Source organism: Schistocerca nitens, chromosome 4 (genome assembly GCF_023898315.1).
Source record: "Schistocerca nitens isolate TAMUIC-IGC-003100 chromosome 4, iqSchNite1.1, whole genome shotgun sequence".
NCBI lineage: Eukaryota > Metazoa > Arthropoda > Insecta > Orthoptera > Acrididae > Schistocerca > Schistocerca nitens.
In genome coordinates, this window is record NC_064617.1 from 879,542,798 (window position 1) to 879,563,178 (window position 20,381).

Consider the following 20,381-nt stretch of genomic DNA (forward strand, 5'->3'; position numbering starts at 1 on the left):
TATTTATAGTCATACTTCCTGGTCCTGCTGAGTAAATAGCAAGTAGCAACATTTTCTTTCAGTGAGTACGAAGAGAAATGTGGACTTGCAGACTAAAAATTATTGTCAGTATGTTCTCCATCACTTTATGGCTGACCGCAAAAACCGTTTTCAGGAGCTTGTAAATGAAACGATAATTTACCCGCTGTCCCACAATCCATGCGGAAGACCCAAATGCCAGATCTACCCAATTCACTCACCCAGCATATCCCACTCTAGTCCTGTCAGAATTATCTGATCCCATCATAAGCAAGGCCACCTGTGGAAGCAGCCACACCACAGTAGATCTGCCGCAATTTCGGCACAGCATTTTATATGGATGTATCTATCAACCAGCTGTCCACCACGATGAATTGCCATCCTTAAACTGTGGCTGACAGCAAGATGATTACCCAGTGGCAAAACAAAGCTGAGGGCAACATGCTGGAGTCCAATGGCTTTACAACACATGCCACTGGATCCTTCCCCACCAGCAAGAGCTATTCTGAATTACGTAAATGGGAGTTATCCTTGCGACACACCATTCATTCACGTAATCCTCCTTGCCTTGATCTCCACTAACCCACTGCACCAGCACCCTCTAGCCAATTGTCTACTCTTCCTCTATTCTGCCACCTGCTCCCAAATCATTCCTTCACATCGTTGTCATCATCGTCATGGTGCACTGCGTGAACTCACTGGCTTCGGGGTCTTCAGAACACATTCCTATTCCTTGTACCTGATGGATTTTCATTCCATTTTGCTATCCTGCACACACTAGCAGCCTCCCTCTGAGCCACTATCCAGCCTTCCCCAGCCCCTCTTACCACCTCTACACCCTGCGCACGCGTGTCACACCACCACACGAGTCTACATAATCTACCTGCCGAACTACAGAACTACAGTCCTCGCATTCCGTGTTTCCAGCTAACACAACTTGTGTGTGTGTGTGTGTGTGTGTGTGTGTGTGTGTGTGTGTGTGTGTGTGTGTGTGTGTATCCAAGCACTTGTGTGAACTCCTGACTCTTTAGGATTGTCTGTGGGAGCTAGTGAAGTTTTCATTTATTTCTGTGCCTTTTGATGACTCAACATTTTAGTTTTTGGCATGTAATCTCCTTTACTCCTAAATTATTTAATTTTTTAAAAATACAGTTATAAGCAAACAAATATTGAAAAGGAAAAGGTTTTAACACAGGGAATCCACAGCATCAATGTTCTTTTATTCCAATATGTAGGTTATTAGCCTTTAAAGAAAGTGAAACTTTTATTCATTAATTCAGTGGTCAGGCAATAAGGAGGAGGAAGACATGGCCCACCATGAAAAAGGGTTGTACATGGCAGGCACAAGTACCTAGTGTGGAAGATAGTGTTCCAGCAAGTGAATGGGCTTGTGAATGTGCACACACCAGGGAAACCATAAGAGATGTGAAATGGGATGTTGTTGTTGTGGTCCTCAGTCCTGAGACTGGTTTGATGCAGCTCTCCATGCTACTCTATCCTGTGCAAGCTTCTTCATCTCCCAATACCTACTGCAACCTACATCCTTCTGAATCTGCTTAGTGTATTCATCTCTTGGTGTCCCCTACGATTTTTACCCTCCACGTTGCCCTCCAATACTAAATTGGTGATCCCTTGATGCCTCAAAACATGTCCTACCAACCGATCCCTTCTTCTAGTCCAAGTTGTGCCACAAACTTCTCTTCTCCCCAATCCTATTCAATACCTCCTCATTAGTTACGTGATCTACCCACCTTATCTTCAGCATTCTTCTGTAGCACCACATTTCGAAAGCTTCTATTCTCTTCTTGTCCAAACTGATTATCGTCCATGTTTCACTTCCATACATGGCTACACTCCATACAAATACTTTCAGAAACGACTTCCTGACACTTAAATCTATACTAGATGTTAACAAATTTCTCTTCTTCAGAAACGATTTCCTTGCCATTGCCAGTCTACATTTTATATCCTCTCTACTTCGACCATCATCAGTTATTTTACTCCCTAAATAGCAAAACTCCTTTACTACTTTAAGTGTTTCATTTCCTAATCTAATCCCCTCAGCATCACCAGATTTAATTTGACTACATTCCATTATCCTCGTTTTGCTTTTGTTGATGTTCATCTTATATCCTCCTTTCAAGACACTGTCCATTCCGTTCAACTGCTCTTCCAAGTCCTTTGTTGTCTCTGACAGAATTACAATGTCATCGGCGAACCTCAAAGTTTTTACTTCTTCTCCATGAATTTTAATACCTACTCCGAATTTTTCTTTTGTTTCCTTTACTGCTTGCTCAATATACAGATTGAATAACATCGGGGAGAGGCTACAACCCTGTCTCACTCCTTTCCCAACCACTGCTTCCCTTTCAGGCCCCTCGACTCTTATAACTGCCATCTGGTTTCTGTACAAATTGTAAATAGCCTTTCGCTCCTTGTATTTTACCCCTGCCACCTTCAGAATTTGAAAGAGAGTATTCCAGTTAATGTTGTCAAAAGCTTTCTCTAAGTCTACAAATGCTAGAAACGTAGGTCTGCCTTTTCTTAATTTTTCTTCTAAGATAAGTCGTAAGGTTAATATTGCCTCACGTGTTCCAACATTTCTACGGAATCCAAACTGATCTTCCCCGAGGTCCGCTTCTACCAGTTTTTCCATTCGTCTGTAAAGAATTCGCGTTAGTATTTTGCAGCTGTGACTTATTAAACTGATAGTTCGGTAATTTTCACATCTGTCAACACCTGCTTTCTTTGGGATTGGAATTATTATATTCTTCTTGAAGTCTGTGGGTATTTCGCCTGTCTCATACATCTTGCTCACCAGATGGTAGAGTTTTGTCATGACTGGCTCTCCCAAGGCCATCAGTAGTTCTAATGGAATGTTGTCTACTCCCGGGGCCTTGTTTCGACTCAGGTCTTTCAGTGCTCTGTAAAAACTCTTCACGCAGTATCTTATCTCCCATTTCATCTTCATCTACATCCTCTTCCATTTCCATAATATTGTCCTCAAGTACATCGCCCTTGTATAAACCCTCTATATACTCCTTCCACCTTTCTGCCTTCCCTTCTTTGCTTAGAACTGGGTTGCCATCTGAGCTCTTGATATTCATACAAGTGGTTCTCTTCTCTCCAAAGGTCTCTTTAATTTTCCTGTAGGCAGTATCTATCTTACTCCAAGTGAGACAAGCCTCTACATCCTTACATTTGTCCTCTAGCCATGCCTGCTTAGCCATTTTGCACTTCCTGTCGATCTCATTTTTGAGACGTTTGTATTCCTTTTTGCCTGCTTCATTTACTGCATTTTTATATTTTCTCCTTTCATCAATTAAATTCAATATTTCTTCTGTTACCCAAGGATTTCTATTAGCCCTCGTCTTTTTACCTACTTGATCCTCTGCTGCCTTCACTACTTCATCCCTCAGAGCTACCTATTCTTCTTCTACTGTATTTCTTTCCCCCATTCCTGTCAATTGTTCCCTTATGCTCTCCTTAAAACTCTCTACAACCTCTGGTTCTTTCAGTTTATCCAGGTCCCATCTCCTTAAATTCCCACCTTTTTGCAGTTTCTTCAGTTTCAATCTGCAGTTCATAACCAATAGATTGTGGTCAGAATCCACATCTGCCCCTGGAAATGTCTTACAATTTAAAACCTGGTTCCTAAATCTCTGTCTTACCATTATATAATCTATCTGATACCTTTTAGTATCTCCAGGATTCTTCCAGGTATACAACCTTCTTTTATGATCCTTGAACCAAATGTTAGCTATGATTAAGTTATGCTCTGTGCAAAATTCTACAAGGCGGCTTCCTCTTTCATTTCTTCCCCCCAATCCATATTCACCTACTATGTTTCCTTCTCTCCCTTTTCCTACTGACGAATTCCAGTCACCCATGACTATTAAATTTTCGTCTCCCTTCACTACCTGAATAATTGCTTTTATCTCGTCATACATTTCATCAATTTCTTCATCATCTGCAGAGCTAGGGAGAGTATGGGTGCATGTGTCAGCACCGATCAAAGTGGCCTCCAAGGAGTCCAGATCTGACATCATGCAACAATTCCCTGTGGGATGTATTAAGCATCATGTTGCAAAACAATGATACCAGACAACTGATGAATTAAAGCAAGCTGTTAAGGAGGCATTCAAGGAAACCACACTGCGGAAAATTTGACACAGGATCTGGCGCCGCATAATTTTGTGCCATGATAATGGTGGTGCCCATTCTGAATTGCTAAACAAGCTGGAAAGTAAATTATCAACATTTGTCACATGTCTGCTACGACATGTTCAAAATAAGGAAATATACACACACTGACCAAAAAAGTGGAAAAGTGGGTGGGTAGGGGTGGGGAACAGGGGTGCGGGGAGGGGGGGGGGGCGACAGGACTTTCGGATCAGACGGTATATCGCTAAAGGCAATGGCATACAAGTGATGCACACCAAAAACACCACAAACCTGTCATTTTAGGAACCATAGCCCACCACACAGACTTAAATTCTGACTTATAAATTAGATAATCCTCATCTTCAGCATTTACAAGTTGCAAACTTCACTAAATACAACATCCTGACAATCACTTTAACCAGTAATTGTGTGTTCAACAAGTGGTTTTATAATATGGGATTGATGTGTCCACAGCAATTTATCAATTTGCTTGTTACCTACAAACTAGTTCTGGAGATAATTTCACCATTGTCATTGGATTTCTGTTCATTTTTAAAAAAACAGCCAAATAGACACTATGGGACATCTAAATGCAATTTAAATATTGTGATTGTGATTAGTTAAATGTTGATGTGGTTTTTTATTTCTGTACCTTACACGTCACAACTTGTTGGCATGCTACATTTCCTCATATACCACGTCGTCAATGAGACAAGCACCTAATAATCCACTTTCCACAATTTCTAAATCTCTGTGAAATTTTTCCCATTCAAGGCTGACTGCTTTCTTTATTTCAAACAATGTAAAATTTATTTGTATTATGAAAAGGATAGTTGCTACTCACCATATAGCAGAGATGCTGAGTGGCAGATAGGCACAACAAAAACACTGTCAGAATGTGAGCTTTCGGCTACCAAGACAATCATCAAAAACAGACAACACATACACACAACTCACACACATGACCATAGTCAGTGTGTGTGTTTGTGTATGTTGGCTATTTTCGACGAATGTCTTGTTGGCTGAAAGCTTATTTTGTGACAGTCTTTTTGTTGTGCCTGTCAGCCACTCAGCATCTCCACTATATGGTGAGCAGCAACTACCATTTTCATAATACTGTTACATTCCATCCTGAATATCCCTCTGTTTGAGTTTGCTTTCTTTATTTCATAGGTGTTCATCAAAATGCACATCCGACTTGTCAGTGTACCTACATTAGCAAAATATTATCTGTAAGTAACGAAGCTTTTGTCATAAAGTTCTGCATCCAAGAAGATTTTTGCACTATGTACAAATGTTATTAGAGTTTACTGTGGTGAGATGATGATGATGACTGATTATTGTTTCCCCAAGAAATAAGTCAATATGCATAATGTAAAAATCCTAGGACTCCAATGAATATCTAAGTGATTTTTGGTCTTTTTGGGAATAATAGTCTTTTTGGATTAGAGTTCAGCAATTGCACTTTGCCTCATAAACAGTGGGGCTATATAATATGTGGAGCACGGTTATGTAAACCACTGCAGGAGGAGTTATGTTTGACTACCATGAAATAAAGACATGTATGAAAGTTTCAGAGTAAATAACCATTTGTTTCCAAAAATATACAGTTAACTGTACAACAGAGAAAACTGTTATCCTCGAACCTGTGAAAAAAAAAAAAAAAACCTACTCCAACGATTTCATTGCTTCAGGGCCTCTACACAGTATGTGATACCAAGATGACAAGCATGTGTTCCATCAAAATACTGACAAAAACATTTGACAGCCTCAGCAACATTTACTGCACTGGGAAAGGCTTATGTGCATATAAATTTGTTCACGTTTGCTATTTGCACACTGATGACAACTAGCCTATTATGTGAAATATGATGGCAAAAAATGAATGCAAAGGCAACAAAAATGATTAGATGTAGCAACAATTTGTCTATGTGAAATCTATTAACAGCACACATAATGTGCAATTTAATGGTTTAAAGTATTACTTTTATGAGCTTTCTTCTCATTCGTCTCTTCAAGTACAGGTTTCGGTTCTGGCCTAGGTTTTGTAGCTGGAGATTTATCTTCTTTGCGAGAAATCAGTCCCAAAACTCTAAAAAGAAAGAGACAATGTATCATCATTACTGCCTTATATCTCAATAAATAAGTACAATTATGAAAGAGTGCTACTTACTGGTTCTTCAACTCACTGACATAGTTATTCAGAGAAGTATACAAGGCATTATTATCTCGTAATACTACATTAAGAGCATCACCGGCATAGGGAACATTAGCCTCTAACCACCTTCGAAATTCTGGGTCATAATTGGCATATGCAACTGTTCCTCCCGAGGCCAATGTTATTGTACCTAGAAAATAGAAGAACTTCCCAGCTCTCCTGGAAAAAATAAATACAGATACAAGACAAATGCATGCACACGTGGTTAAAACGCACAGCTATCTGCTCATATACAAGTAGGGGCAGAATCAGAAACAATAGGGATAACAACTTACATAAATCATGGGCTTTAAGGAGACAAAAAAAAACTTGTCAGAGAATAAATTTGGATTTAGGAGATGAAGGGAAGCAAGACATGCCATTGGATGCAGATGGAGAGGAGGAGGAGGAGGAGGAGGATGAGTATTATTATTATTTGGGGTTAGGGGTGCTCAACATCATGGTCATCAGCACTGTGACAAAAAACCAGCATGCCAATTTCATGGATGGGGACAGAGGCTATCCTCACATGCAGCGTAATTTATAATGCTTTAAAGTCTGCCAACCTTCCCCACCACTTTAGGGATGAGGCCTGACTATTCACAAATGTCAACACTCTTGTAACATTGGAATCAATATCGGCTAGGATAGTGAGCAGATCTCCATCGAACTGAGGGCTGTCCTGATATCAGTTCTGTAAGTCACATGTTGCCAAAATACGCTGAACTTAAAGTGGGACAACACAAACCTCATAGAACAGTGGATCCTCCCACTGGAGGAGAAAGCCATGTGTTACAGGGCTATGTGCGACATACAGCCTGGTAAGCGGTGAGGCTTACCTGTGCGATTTGAGTAACCACAGTTTGTTTTCTGTCACCTTCAACCATTCAGTCTCCCACTGACACATGATGAGTGTCTGAAAATGAGAAGACGGCATGCAACGGGATGGGACATTGATGGACAACACCGTCCCGACATGCTTCATTGGCTGCTTTCTCGACCATGTCGTTTCTCTGTATCTTGATGTGGCCAGGTACCCAGCAAAATAGCACCACCTTGCCATGGTGCTGGAGCACTGTAAGGAGTCCTGGATGAGCTGAATCAACTGGTCTACTGGATACATTTGGTGAAGTGCTTCTAGTGCATCAAGCAAGTTCAAACAGACAAAAAACCTTGTACAGCGAAGTCTGTGAATCCTCTGCAGTGCCATCATCATGCCATGTAACTTCGCATCATAATTTGAAAACCATATCAGGGAAAACAGTAGAACAAACTAAGACATTCTCTTGCTGGGAGCCACCTGTATAAAGAACAATGAAACTGTGGTACGTACTTAAAATGGAGGAAAACAAATTTGTAAAAACGTAATCTGGAGTACAAGTTTTCTTATACTGCATCAAACTTAAAATCACTTTGGGCCCCTGAAGACACCAAGGCAGCAATGTGTTCCATCCCTGGCTGTGTATTCGGAGGTCTGATAGATCCAGAGTTTTGAGACAGTCAGCAGCACGTATCTCGAATGGCTTGGTCGCATGAAACCGATTCCTGAACAGCCATTCAGAGTTGGGTTGGACCACTGCACTAAATGCCAATGACTGAAGTGATGCTGAGATTTTCTGTGCCTGTCAAACCAAAAGAATATGCCACTGAATTTGGAGTGTTAGTTCAACAGCTTCTACACATGGAGACTGAATTGGGCTGGTCTGAAAGGCCCCAGTCAATATCCGAATGCCCTCATGGTGGACAGTGTCTAACATCTTGAGATAGGAAATACGGGCTGACATAATCTAAATGTGATTAAACAAATGCACTACAAAACTGCAGGACACAGGATCTGTCTGCTCCCCATGATTTTCTGCTAAAGCATTTAAAAATATTCATTGTCTGTGAAGTCCTTTGTTCGTAGGTCTTTCAGGTGTTGTAGCCAGTTTAATTTCAAGTCAAATAATAAACCCAAAAAGTGCACAGTTTCCTGAAGATGTAAAATATTGTCCCCCACTGTGAGCACTACTTGGTTAAAAATTCGATTAAAACTGACACATGTAGTTTTCCCTGGTCAGAACCCAAAACTAGTTGTCTTGGTCCAGATTCCCAGCCTCCTGATGGTCAGATGGAGCTGCTTCATCGTCATTGTTAGACCAGAGAAAGAGTAGAAGACTGCAAAGTCATCCACAAACAAAGAGCATTTGGCAGGGCTTGCAGAGGAAATGCCACTGATAGCAATGGCAAACTGTGTGACATTGAGTACACTGCCTTGGGGGACCCCATTCTCTTGGAGACAGCAGTCAGACAAGGCATCACCAGGGTTATATCGACAGTGCCGGTCCTTTAAGAAGGATTGGATAAGAAGTGGCAGACATCCACATAGTACCCGTTCATGAAATTGGTGAAGGATGTTTTAACTGCAAGTAGAGTCATATGCTTTTTCGAGGTCAAAAAAACACAAACCAAAATGGTTTCGGTGTAAGAAAGACTCCTGTATCGCCATCTCCAGTACAATTAAGTTGTCAAGGATGGAATGGTAGCACCTGAAACCATACTTGGAGTGGCTCAAGTGATTTCAGGATCCAAGCAGCCAGATGAGGCGGTCGTTGACCATGCATTCAAGAGTCTAATCCATACAACTGGTACAGGCTACACTCTGGTAAATGTTACTACCGTCCTTGCCTGGTTTACTGAATGGAATTAATATTGCCTCCTTCCAAGTCGTAGGGTACTGTCCATCAAACCAGATCTGATTGAAACAAAAGAGGAGCTGTCCTTTAGCTTCAGGGCACAGATGACGAAGCATGGCATATTGAATCTCATTAGGTCCTGGAGCAGTGTCTCTGGCCACAGACAGAGCTGATTCCAGTTCCCACATGGAGAATGAAAGGTTGCAGACTTTATAATGGGACATCCTTTTCTAACATTACCTTTTTTTTAAATAGAAATAACCGATACCATTTATACTATCGAGTCTTGTATAGTGAACATTCTTGGCTGTTTCACTGAAAAATTTCATTTGATTTTGTATATGATGTATTATATTTCAGGCTAAAATGTATAAAAAGAAATTAATTTGTTACAATCGATATGCACTACCAGTTAAAATTATTCTTGTTTTAGATATATTTGAAATTAGAAATTCTGGCATACTTAAAATTCATATTATTAATTGCACAATCTAATGCTAATTATTAAACTTATTTCTGGAATCATTTATAAGATAATGATATAATGTGGTAAAGAGTCTACTTTTGTCAAGGAAGTTTGAAAACTCTTTGGAATATTGTGAGTACTGTAGAATGTAAGTAGTAGTGGGCATGCCTATAATGGAAGTGCACGCGTTTTTTAATTTTGTCTACAACAATGTAATTGATGGCTTTTTAAAAATGGAGATTGTGAAGTCAGTGTGATATAGAAGAATGGGATAAAATAAAAGAAAATCATAGCAACAGATAGTACTTCATCAGTTACTTTGTCATCTGGAACCCAGTAATCGAAATTTCAGCTGCAAGAATGTAGCCCTAGACGCAAGAACTGAAGCCAACAGCAAGAAAAGAAAAAGAAGATAAGTAAAAAGTTTTTCTTATGTATATCTTACGCCTCTCAAAGCTTTTGAAAATAATGAAGAGACTAAGAGAAATATAATGATGATGTGTGGGAGGATAAGATTACAACTTCCTCATTATTCGAGCAGAAATGGAGCTTCCCCATCTCTGCAGTCCTACAAAACACCTTAAACACAGGAGCTTGCCCAGATGACACAGTGACTGTAAAAAAGTGTTCACCTGAACCATGTCTTTAGGTGTGTCCACCAAGACCCCATTTCTCGACAAGGCCGTAAAGGAATGTGTACTGCCCTTGCCTGAAATCCCCCTAATTGATTCCCAAACTTGTGAATCAAGTCTTGAATTCCTTTGAGGAAGTCGCCATTCCACAAAGGTACAGATCGTCGTCTGATGTGGTTGCTGGACTGGGGGATGGTCTTAGCAGCAGCCCACTGGATCTCACAAATGATATGGGCCACTGTCTCCTGTGCACTATCCTTTTGTTCAAAAATAGCCTGTTGACTGCACAGCAACCAATTTGCCCTTCGAATCGTCCATCTTTGTCGTCTTCTGTCTACCACCGTCTGAGTCAGCAGATGGATCCACACTGGGAAGCGTCAATAGAATGTAAATCTGTTGTCACTTTCCACTGAACCGAGTCTGTAATAGCTGGGAAGCAAAAACAAATGTCAATGGCTGAAAAAGACCCTGCAGCTGGGGAAAAGTCTCTCATCTGAACCCAGCTCAAAAGGCAGATATTCTCAGAATGGATAAGTTGCTCGATAATTCGACTCCTGGAGCAAGTGGTAGCCACGCCCCACAGCTGACTGTGTGCACTGATGCCCCCACAAGGAGGAATATGCATGGGAGTGCTCGGAAGAGCTCTGTCAGTGTCTGCATCCAAAGGATCATGAGGTGGAAGACATACAGAACACACTGTGATGTTAACTGGTGCTAGGATTTTCATGGCAACTGCTTGTATGGTAGATTGAAGGATAATGACAGTCAAAAGAGACATTTACATATGGGAAGGACATGGAACTAATAATGGAATTATACTTAAAGGAAAGCAGTGACAAGAGTGCACTAGGGAAACAACAGATCAAATAGCTACTGAGAGAAATGTGAGATTCAATAGTTGCATGTCTCTACACTATTTAACATAAAGAGATTTATGGATGAAAGCTTGGATAATAAGAATAAACGCTGAGGTACAAGTAATTAAATATGCAGATGGTCAGGAAGCAGTAAGAACTTGAGGGCATATAAACAATGTAGTTCAAATTACATGTACACAACAAAGAACGCAGTTTGCAGCACTCACATCGCTTCATTCTAATCTTAAAGTCAAAGTGACGTCAATGTATGGAAAGTCAAAAAAGGTGTACCAGAATGTAGTAGACTAGGCCTTCTTTCACATAGATGTCATACAGACCTAAGACACTGTAGCCAAGAGCATACTCTTCAGAGGAGACAAGTTAAACACTTTATTTTATTATACATCTCCAGAACTTCGATATACAAACAAACTGAAATACAATATGACAAATAAAGGTACAGTACAGTAATACGAGATACTGAAAGTGATAATATAATATAGAAAGACACAGTTTTCTATTAAATGGACCACAGCCTAAAGAATTCCGCAGTTTTGATGGCCTTATCACTTGGTACATAAAGATCTTCTGTGGTGCAAGTATTGGGCAGGTTTGTGCAGACCAGGATGTGATATGTGCCCTGTAGGTCGCCACACTCAGATAATTCCTCCTCAGATGTCTAGCTCCCCTTCCTGAGGTTCACCTTGTACTTGACACTCTTGTCCTTGTTAAGAGCCTTCCATATCACATATGGCAGATGAAAGCCCATGGCAGGATTCTCTTTGATGTTCTTCCTATCCCTTTGAGTTAGTGAATCTTGCCACAGCTCTGTTCTATGGGTTCCGAGTGCTGATGGAATTGCTGATGTGTGCATGAAGCTCCTTCTTGACCTTAGTCTTGGTCTTTGTGCTTCATGTCTGAACAGGGGATGCCTGGGGGTCAGACTCCTCCTCCTTTTTCTCAATTTCTGGGGCTGTTCTTTTGCAGATGTCAGGTGGGTTGCCCAGAGTACGTCTGACCAAGTTTTATTCCATATTTCGGAGTATGATCTGCTGGGATGCTCCTATCTTGTATACAATCTGACGTAAAGGCATCTTTGTATGCAACTATTATTGATTGAGGTCTTACGTTGACACAGTCTACATTCATAGTTTAATGCCAATAGGTTGCCACTATTGTAAATAAATCATACATGATTTTGAAAAATAAATCAAAATGAAGATCTCAATCTGGTTTTGGGGAGGGAAGGGGCAGAGTGGAGGGGGGGGGGGCTAACAGAGTTAGAAATAACAGAAATTACTGAACTGTTTACTAATTCAGCAAATTCTGCTCCGAGAACCATTTAAAAATTTGCACCATACAAGGTACTACAATAGTGTATTCTATGTACTTCCTCTTCAGCTTACAGAACAGTATTTTGGGGTAATTTAAATGACAATTTCACAAAACAGAAGAGTGTTATCTGAATCAGGTATCACAGTTCTAAAAACGAACATTGCAAATACGAGCTTCAGAAAGTTAGTTTGCAGTACCTTCATTATATGTGTACAAATGTATGATGACAATAAAATCTAAAATTGGAGATGTACCACGACAGCTATCATACTTGCAACTTCGTGTTCTCTTTTGGAGAGCAAGAAAAAAGAACTCTTACACAAAGAAATAAAGTAAATCATGAGGAACACTACATCATAGTGGATAATGTACAACTGAACTCTATCTTCCGACAGACATGTATATCATTCTTTCTTAGGATTTACATAATGTACAAAGTACAGTCCACATTGTAAATAATGAGTTAGGATAGCATCACAAACATAGCATAAAGGTCGCAATCTTCACTTACTACTCATGATCTAGAGTAACACTCTTGAGATCATTCAGCTTCCATATATGTATAAGGTAAATGCTACAAACTGGTCTTTCAATTATTTTATTCTTACATCACATGTAAGAGGAATACTTCATGTCTGCATTCACACACAAAAAACAAGACTGGTATGACTCTCACAATTATTCCTACAAGTCCGTTCTCATTAATTTGTACAGCAATGCAGAAATTATGGGCATACTGAAAAGTAAGATACAATCTGTCAGCTATGACCAGTGATGGACTGCAATTACATACATTTTAACTAGTAAAGTATTGGAATTTCTATGGATATATGGACAGTTTGGATGAAAATATTCTTGTTATTAATACTCTCTTGAATAATTATTTATTCAAGATGTCTACTTATGGCTGTGGCTGCCCCTCATACAAGATACTTTTAGACAAATTAAATTCAAAATATCAGATCACAGTGAGGAAATAGGGGCTCTCAACAAGGATATAAATACAATTACAGAATGCACAATTTATAATAACAAAAAATTGTCACATCCAGCCGCCTAACAAAGTCACTACATAAAAAAAATGTGAGGTCACTGGTCAAAGCAGAATGACAGTATCGCCTTCTTCTATACACCTGACATTTTATGTCCCAAACAGACTTAGAGTTCATATGACTGTTCTGTAAGCTCCTTGTTTGTGAATCAGCCACAATTCCTTTGTGTCGAAACTGTAGCTCTAAGTGAAAAACTTGTGAATGCTGAAAATAATGCATTTTTTAGGTTTACTTGCTAGTTATTAGGAAGAAAATCTCACAGATGTTCAACGTTCAACAACACATTACACTGCTCATAGTTGTTTTTTTTCACACACACACACACACACATCAACTAATAAAAATGAAAGAAAGTGGTAAAGGGGTGGAGGTAGTGGGTTGGGGGAGCAATACTACACAATTCTTACGCATCTAGAGAAAGGAGTCTGAACCAATTACTTTTTGAAAAACAATAGCATACAGCTAACACAAACATTGCAAATGTCACACTCTCTCCTACTTGTGTTTGTCAGGCCTTAACATAACAACAATACTGTACGTAGCTCTGTCGGATTCATTAAACACTGAATGTCATTTTTTAGCGTCTATATTGAAATGATTGATGAGACATGTTCAGGCCATTGCAAGTGCTACCTACAGCTTGTTAGATACATGGGTCACTTTAAATTTTATACCAATGCTCAGTGCAAAACACTAAGTAAGTAAGTAAGTAAGTAATACCAGCATTCTATGAGGAAGACAAGACTCGTTTCGGCCATACTGCTCATCTCCCCAAGGCATTCTATAAACGGAGTTTAATCCGTTTTAATTTGCACCACCTCTCCTAGTAAAGTCTCCGTTACTGATCAAGAAAAGTTTGACTGATAACAATACTATATAACACTTTCAGAACGAGTTGCAGAAGAAAGTTGTTGTAAGATAATGCATGTACTAAGCACACTGAATTCTATGTAATAAACAGAACAGTACCAGAACAGCTGAGATATGCAGAATAATTAATGTTAAGAGTTGTGTACTCGAGTCACAATATTACATCAATATAGTAAAACAATCCGAGAAAGTCTTGTGAAAATACCACTTCATATATACGCCTATATGGTATTCTCTATTCCTCAGTTTACAGAGAAAAGGCCTTATTTCCGTTGTTTCACGTTATAAGGATAGTTCCTACTAATTTAAAATTGTAGTTTCTATGTCTAAGAACACACATATTACCAACAAAAATTTACTCTTTTCTGAAGGAACCAAGTGTCACATACAACTACAAAACTTCCACAGTGACAACTATCATTATCAGCACATAATGGTACTGCGTGTCTTACCCTCTTCCTCGAGTATTTTCGAAACCAGTGGACTGAAGATTCCTCGACGATATGTGGAGTTTGGCGGTGTTGCAACGGAGCACCTGGAAGGTAATCGCAATATGTAGTGGGTCCTATTTCGGCTCCTTGCTTCCGCAAGGTTATGTTGACATTGACAACCACTGTACTTGCTTACATTCAAAAAAGTGTACAGTTTTTAAGAGCTTGTAATTAAATTGTTTATTAGCCAAAAAAATTTAAAACGATCTATGGAAAATCTACATAAATAGGTCAATTTAAGAATAAACTGCATTCTGCCGGCATTTTACGAGACCCGTAAAGAAAAATTTTCAGGGTACTTAGAAAGAAACTCTGTGAGGAAGGTTATTTTTATTATAATGCTAGTCCTACCCTTGGCGGTCCTCGATATACAAATTTAACTGCAACCCTCAACATCTTAAACCGCCTATGCGGCTCCTAGTTGATTCAGAACCTGAAACAACTGAAGATCGGTATTAATCAGTTGGTAATACCTAAATGTGCATGTTTCCTTTGCAATGTTGGCTGATTGGCTCTTTTGATACTGGTATCGGCGCGTTATTTAGAATTGTGATTTAGTATTCGAAATGACTAAAAGTTATTATCACAAGTCCTCGCAAATCTCAGGTATTGTTGTATACAAGATATGTTCCTATAACTAATCGAAAGCGGCCCCCAGAAATGTAATTCCCTGCACAATTACTCCTCCGCAGACATAGACAATTTTGGTGAATTTTGCATCAAATAGCATTACATCGTTACTTACCACAAATACATAATACGGATGAGACACAAGCTCCAATCCTAGTTAATTATTGAAAAAGCTCTTGTAAGTTCTATTTATTTCCTTAGTATTTGCCCCCCTCCCTCCGTACCAAAAAAAAAAAATATTTATTCTGCCGAGAGCTTTTAGCGCTTAACATAGCTTGGACTGCTATATCGTTAGGTACGAAACACTGCTTTGGATTGGACAAGGATGAGGAAAGCCTTTTGAAGAATGAGTCCAGCATTCACCAAAAGTGATATAGAATTTCAAAGATGGGACTTCGAAGTTTGAATCTTCTCACTTGCTTCTAGTTTCCAACGTGCAACTACAGGTCCAGGCTTATGAGTCGACCGAGCTGAGGCGGGAGATACGAATTTCAGCTATTTTTGTGTGTGCAACACGAAGTAAGTCTACAAGCAGGTAGGGTACTGTGTAACATCGGACACAACGTAAAAATTGGATTTTTGTGTAAGGGACCTACACACGCACCATCGGGATGTCAGTCGGTTAGGACCACTCTACAGCCGACCACCCAAAACCAAATAATGTCGTGTGTAACACTGTCGTGCCAACCGTCCGACGGAAATTCGTCTTTTGTCTTTGCGCGCGAGATTAAATGCTGATGTAACATACATGACAGGGGGTGAGGCAGGTTAAAATTTAGTGGACAAATTTAAAACCTGCAGATGTTTGTGGGACACGTCGTTCGAGGAGTAGAGCAATAGAGGTTCTAGAAATGAAGCACTTCCATTATTAACGAGTCCATAAAGGCTTCATGTGACGCCAAGGAGGTCAAAATTTTAACCTTCTTGTGTGGCACACAGAGAGAGTAAAAGATATGCATATCTTATTAATGAAAGCCCGTTAACCTATCGTTTCGACTTTTATGTTTTATTTCCAATACTTACCGGAAATGAAATCTAAAAACCGAAATACAGACTAATTAGATCTTAGGTTTCATTTCCGATACATACCGGTATTGGAAGTAAAATCTAAAAATCGAAACAATTTATTCATAAATTATACTTGCTTCATTATTATGTGTGTTACGGAGAGACCACCCTATACCCTAGCCCCGCGATGACGAGCAGTGTGGGGTAGACTTGGCCACTGTTTCTCTGTTTCGATACAGTGTATCGATACGTGGAACTGTTTCAGTGTTTCGGAATGGCTGTGGTTCACTGTTTCGAAACAGTAGTGTTTCATTCCGCCCCTGTCTCGGATAACCGGACCAGATTCGATTTCGAGCCAAAATAAGGCTGTTTCAGTCCACCTGTGCTTGGAACGGACTAATTGTATCGAAACAGTAATGTTTCATTCCACTCTGTGTCGGACGAGATTCGGGCTCGCCACGGGTACTGAAACACAACATAACACTTCGTGAAAGAGTGTCGAAATCTTTTTGACAACCAATAGCATGAAGCTTAAGATATCCAAAAATAAAGCTTCGTTTCTAGCTGACTGTCCTATTCCGAACTGACGTAACATCTGCTTTATAAACACTAACCAAACAATAAAAAAAACGCATACTATTCACATTCAAAATAATAAATATGTGAAAATCATTCAGTTAAATTACACTTTTTTTATAACATACGCTTCTCTGTTCATGTACAGTAATCATATTAAGAAACGCAAGTAAGCCTACAACATTCTGAATAAAAAAAGGCGTAGAGTGACAGTTATTAGACATATATACAAATTTGATGTAGGTATAATTGCAAGCAATCTGTTTGACATATCACTGATAGTGTAATGGTGAACAGGAAGGGATGGGAAGCATGGTGCATTTATAGTAACGGTTCTAAACACCTTGAAAGACAAAAAAATTTCTGTTATATTTTGTTATTTATTCGAATTATTTGGCATTATTTGTGAGTCTATAGTCACTGTGCCTATTATCCACAATGATTCCCTTTGTGTGCATGGAAATTAGCAGGATGGGTATACTACCCGTACTAACGGAATGTGGGAATCCCAGTAGCATATCCGTTGTTTCTGCAGTTTGCTCCCACCTCCAGTTCCGTTCGTGGTGGTTCTTCTGTCTTCAGCTATGGCTGTCCTCAACCAATTGCAAAGTATGAAAGTGACACGACACGAAAGCAGCGCATTTGCTGCACGAAATAAGGAACTGCCAAAACGCCTAAGTGATAGTTTCATACTTTCTGCGATATGATTAGCGCTCTCGCGCCTCATTTGTGTTTATATGGACATACTTATACAGCAGACATTCAAGATGATAAAATGTGTAGGTTTATTAAATTATAAAACACAAACTGTTTCACTGTTTCGAAACAGCGTATCGAAACATTACATTGTACGGTTTCATTTGTTTCGAAACAGTTACGTGGTTTCATTTTGCCCATCTCTAGTGTGGAATTTTTAAAAGAGTTCTAACAGTTAAGAAATGCTTCATTTCTGGTGTAGCCTAACTATTGTTGTATTTATTAGACGATGTGCACCACCACCATTTGTAGCGCTTCTTCTAATGTGAGATGATTTTCTTAAATGTGCAGGGGCATCTTTAATGGTACATACATAAATTAATTAATCACGTTTACATGCACATCTTTTACACTTTTTATTTCGCTTTAACACGATGAATTTCCTCATGTTACTATAAATCACACAGCAGGTTTATCAATCTTGGTCAGTAGTCTTGTGTTTAACCTATTTACGATCGTCGTTTTCTTACCGCTTTTGGTCCATACTCTTTGGAAGTGTATGAAATTTATCTTTGCCTGAGAGTGATATTTTTGGGGTATGTGAATATGAGAAGAAGACTTTTATCATAATATAATATTTTCTCTATTGTTTCTAATCATGAACAATTGCTGTAATTCTGAGCAGTATAGCCATAGATACTAGTGTATCACACTCCATTATAAAAAATCCATAATGTTTTTTAACCTTTTTAGAAACTTATGAAATTACAAGAAGCTGCCCTATGGTGCATAATGTAACAGCTTAATGTGGGGCATAGTGTAACAATGTTACACTGATATCAACAGTGCAACTCCTGTTCTATGAACCATTGACAATGATGAGGACCAAAGTGAGTCACAAGAAGACGCTTCCAATATACTGTGGTATCGATGAAAATATTTTTTGCACAACATTTATCACAGCATTTGGACCAGGGAGATTAAGGAGAAAAGAAGGAGAAGCCGGGAAATTATGTGAAACACCTGTTACAGTGAAGCAACAAGAAAGCAAGGCAGCAAATTTTCGGCAATACAAACTATTTCCGAGGAAGACACTGCTACATTTAGGGGAATCTGCGATCTGCCCACAGTTTAGTTGTGACATTCACAGAGAATGTTCACAGTTTATCAGTGCCAGTACAGAAAGAAATGTGTTAAAAGTTTGTAGGCGGGAGTCTTCTCAAAAACTTACACAAAGTTCAAAAGCTCAACATAACACTAAAAGTTCGTTTCTAACATAGATCGCAGTGAAGAGCCACTGAGGTGAGGCACGGTCGTACATGAAGGTAGATACTAATCTGTGTGATAATAGAACAGGAAGGTCAACATGGAGCGCAGCGTTGGCACATAACAGTACAACATAGACGGCATTCGTGTGTTTCACTGCATTTGGAAAACGGCAGGTGAGCTGTAAGTCGCTGAACTGCTTGGGATGCTAAGGCACTCGCAAGCAATCTGCCGAAAGCAGTGCACAAGGGCAACTCACATGATTTGTCCGCGAATAGTCACCATGCAACTGTTCTCATGTCCTCATTGAAGTGCTGATCAAAATCAAAATCACTGCTTCACAAATGGTAGCAACGGTTCACAATGAAAGAAGGAGCACTTGTGCAGATATTGCACGGCCATTCATCACTGGCACATGCTTGTATCAGACATGGGCAGAAATTTCAGGCAAAGCAATGGTAGGCAGATTACAATATTGGAGGCAAGATGCTTCAGTTGACAGGTGTCAACTATGGCGCAGGTACTTGGGAGATAGTTTAAGTGTGACTGCAAGGTGAGAGCCGTCTGTTAGGGTAGACTGTGGGATTCGCAAAATTCCCCCACCCCCGTGCAAGGGGAGGAATTCGGGGTAACAACGTCGAATGCAGCTGCTCTGGCTAGTCAAACGCTATGTCTGAGTACCACAACAGTGAGTGGTGGTGGCATGGATAGGTGACAGGTGAACCGACATCCACCTTGTTGATGGCCAACACGTTGACAGCCACTGCGGTGACAATGGAGCATGGCAGTGCAGTGTGTATTGAGAGAAAATACCTGGCCACTGCCAGCGGCTGGGGTGGTGCAGTAATGATGGTAGCATGCAATGGCAGGATAGAGTGCGTGGTGGTAGTCGGCGATGTAGAACGTGACAGATGACTGGCAGGGTGGCGTGCAAGACTTCAGGGCCAAAGGCACACCTGGTGAGCTGGTTAGTGTGAAAATACAGTTAAATTCAAATTTAAATGTCGAATGAAAACCATTTCATTAAAATTATTGATCTTATACTAAAGGTTAGTGTTAATAAAACCTCTGTAACTATGTAAGATGTAAAAGTGTTACTTCTGTGTTAAATGGTAGTAGGAAGTAGAGTGTAGTTGTGAAAGCATTAATAATTTTATGGAAAATAAAATATAGAAATTAATGTAGTTGAAATGAAGTGGCAAGGGCCTCCTATCGAGTAGACCGGTCGCCTGGTGCAAGTTTGATTAGGTAACGCCACTTCAGTGACTTGCGTGTCAATGGGGATGATATGATGGTGAAGACAACACAACACCCAGTTGCTGAGCAGAGAAAATCTCCAAGCCAGCCGGGAATCGAACCCTGACCCCTTTGCATGGCATTCTGCCGCTCTGACCACTGAGCTATTGAGACGGACATGAATGTAATATATAAATGTACTGATCGTAACT

At 39.8% G+C, this 20,381-nt stretch overlaps 1 protein-coding gene across 2 annotated transcripts in view; it reads right to left on the reverse strand.

The window, feature by feature from the left end:
* The window catches only part of LOC126253392 (MICOS complex subunit Mic60), a 61,336-nt gene extending 46,108 nt beyond the window's left edge, over positions 1 to 15,228 (reverse strand). For both annotated transcript variants that reach the window (XM_049954692.1, XM_049954691.1), the window contains exons 1-4: positions 15,109 to 15,228; positions 14,719 to 14,801; positions 6,356 to 6,559; positions 6,168 to 6,274 (exon numbers count right to left, since the gene is read on the reverse strand). In XM_049954692.1, coding sequence (XP_049810649.1) covers positions 6,168 to 6,274; positions 6,356 to 6,559; positions 14,719 to 14,801; positions 15,109 to 15,153 — 439 coding nt within the window. In that variant the 5' untranslated portion in view covers positions 15,154 to 15,228. The remainder of the gene's footprint in view (positions 1 to 6,167; positions 6,275 to 6,355; positions 6,560 to 14,718; positions 14,802 to 15,108) is intronic.
* Between the last annotated feature and the right edge of the window lie 5,153 nt (positions 15,229 to 20,381).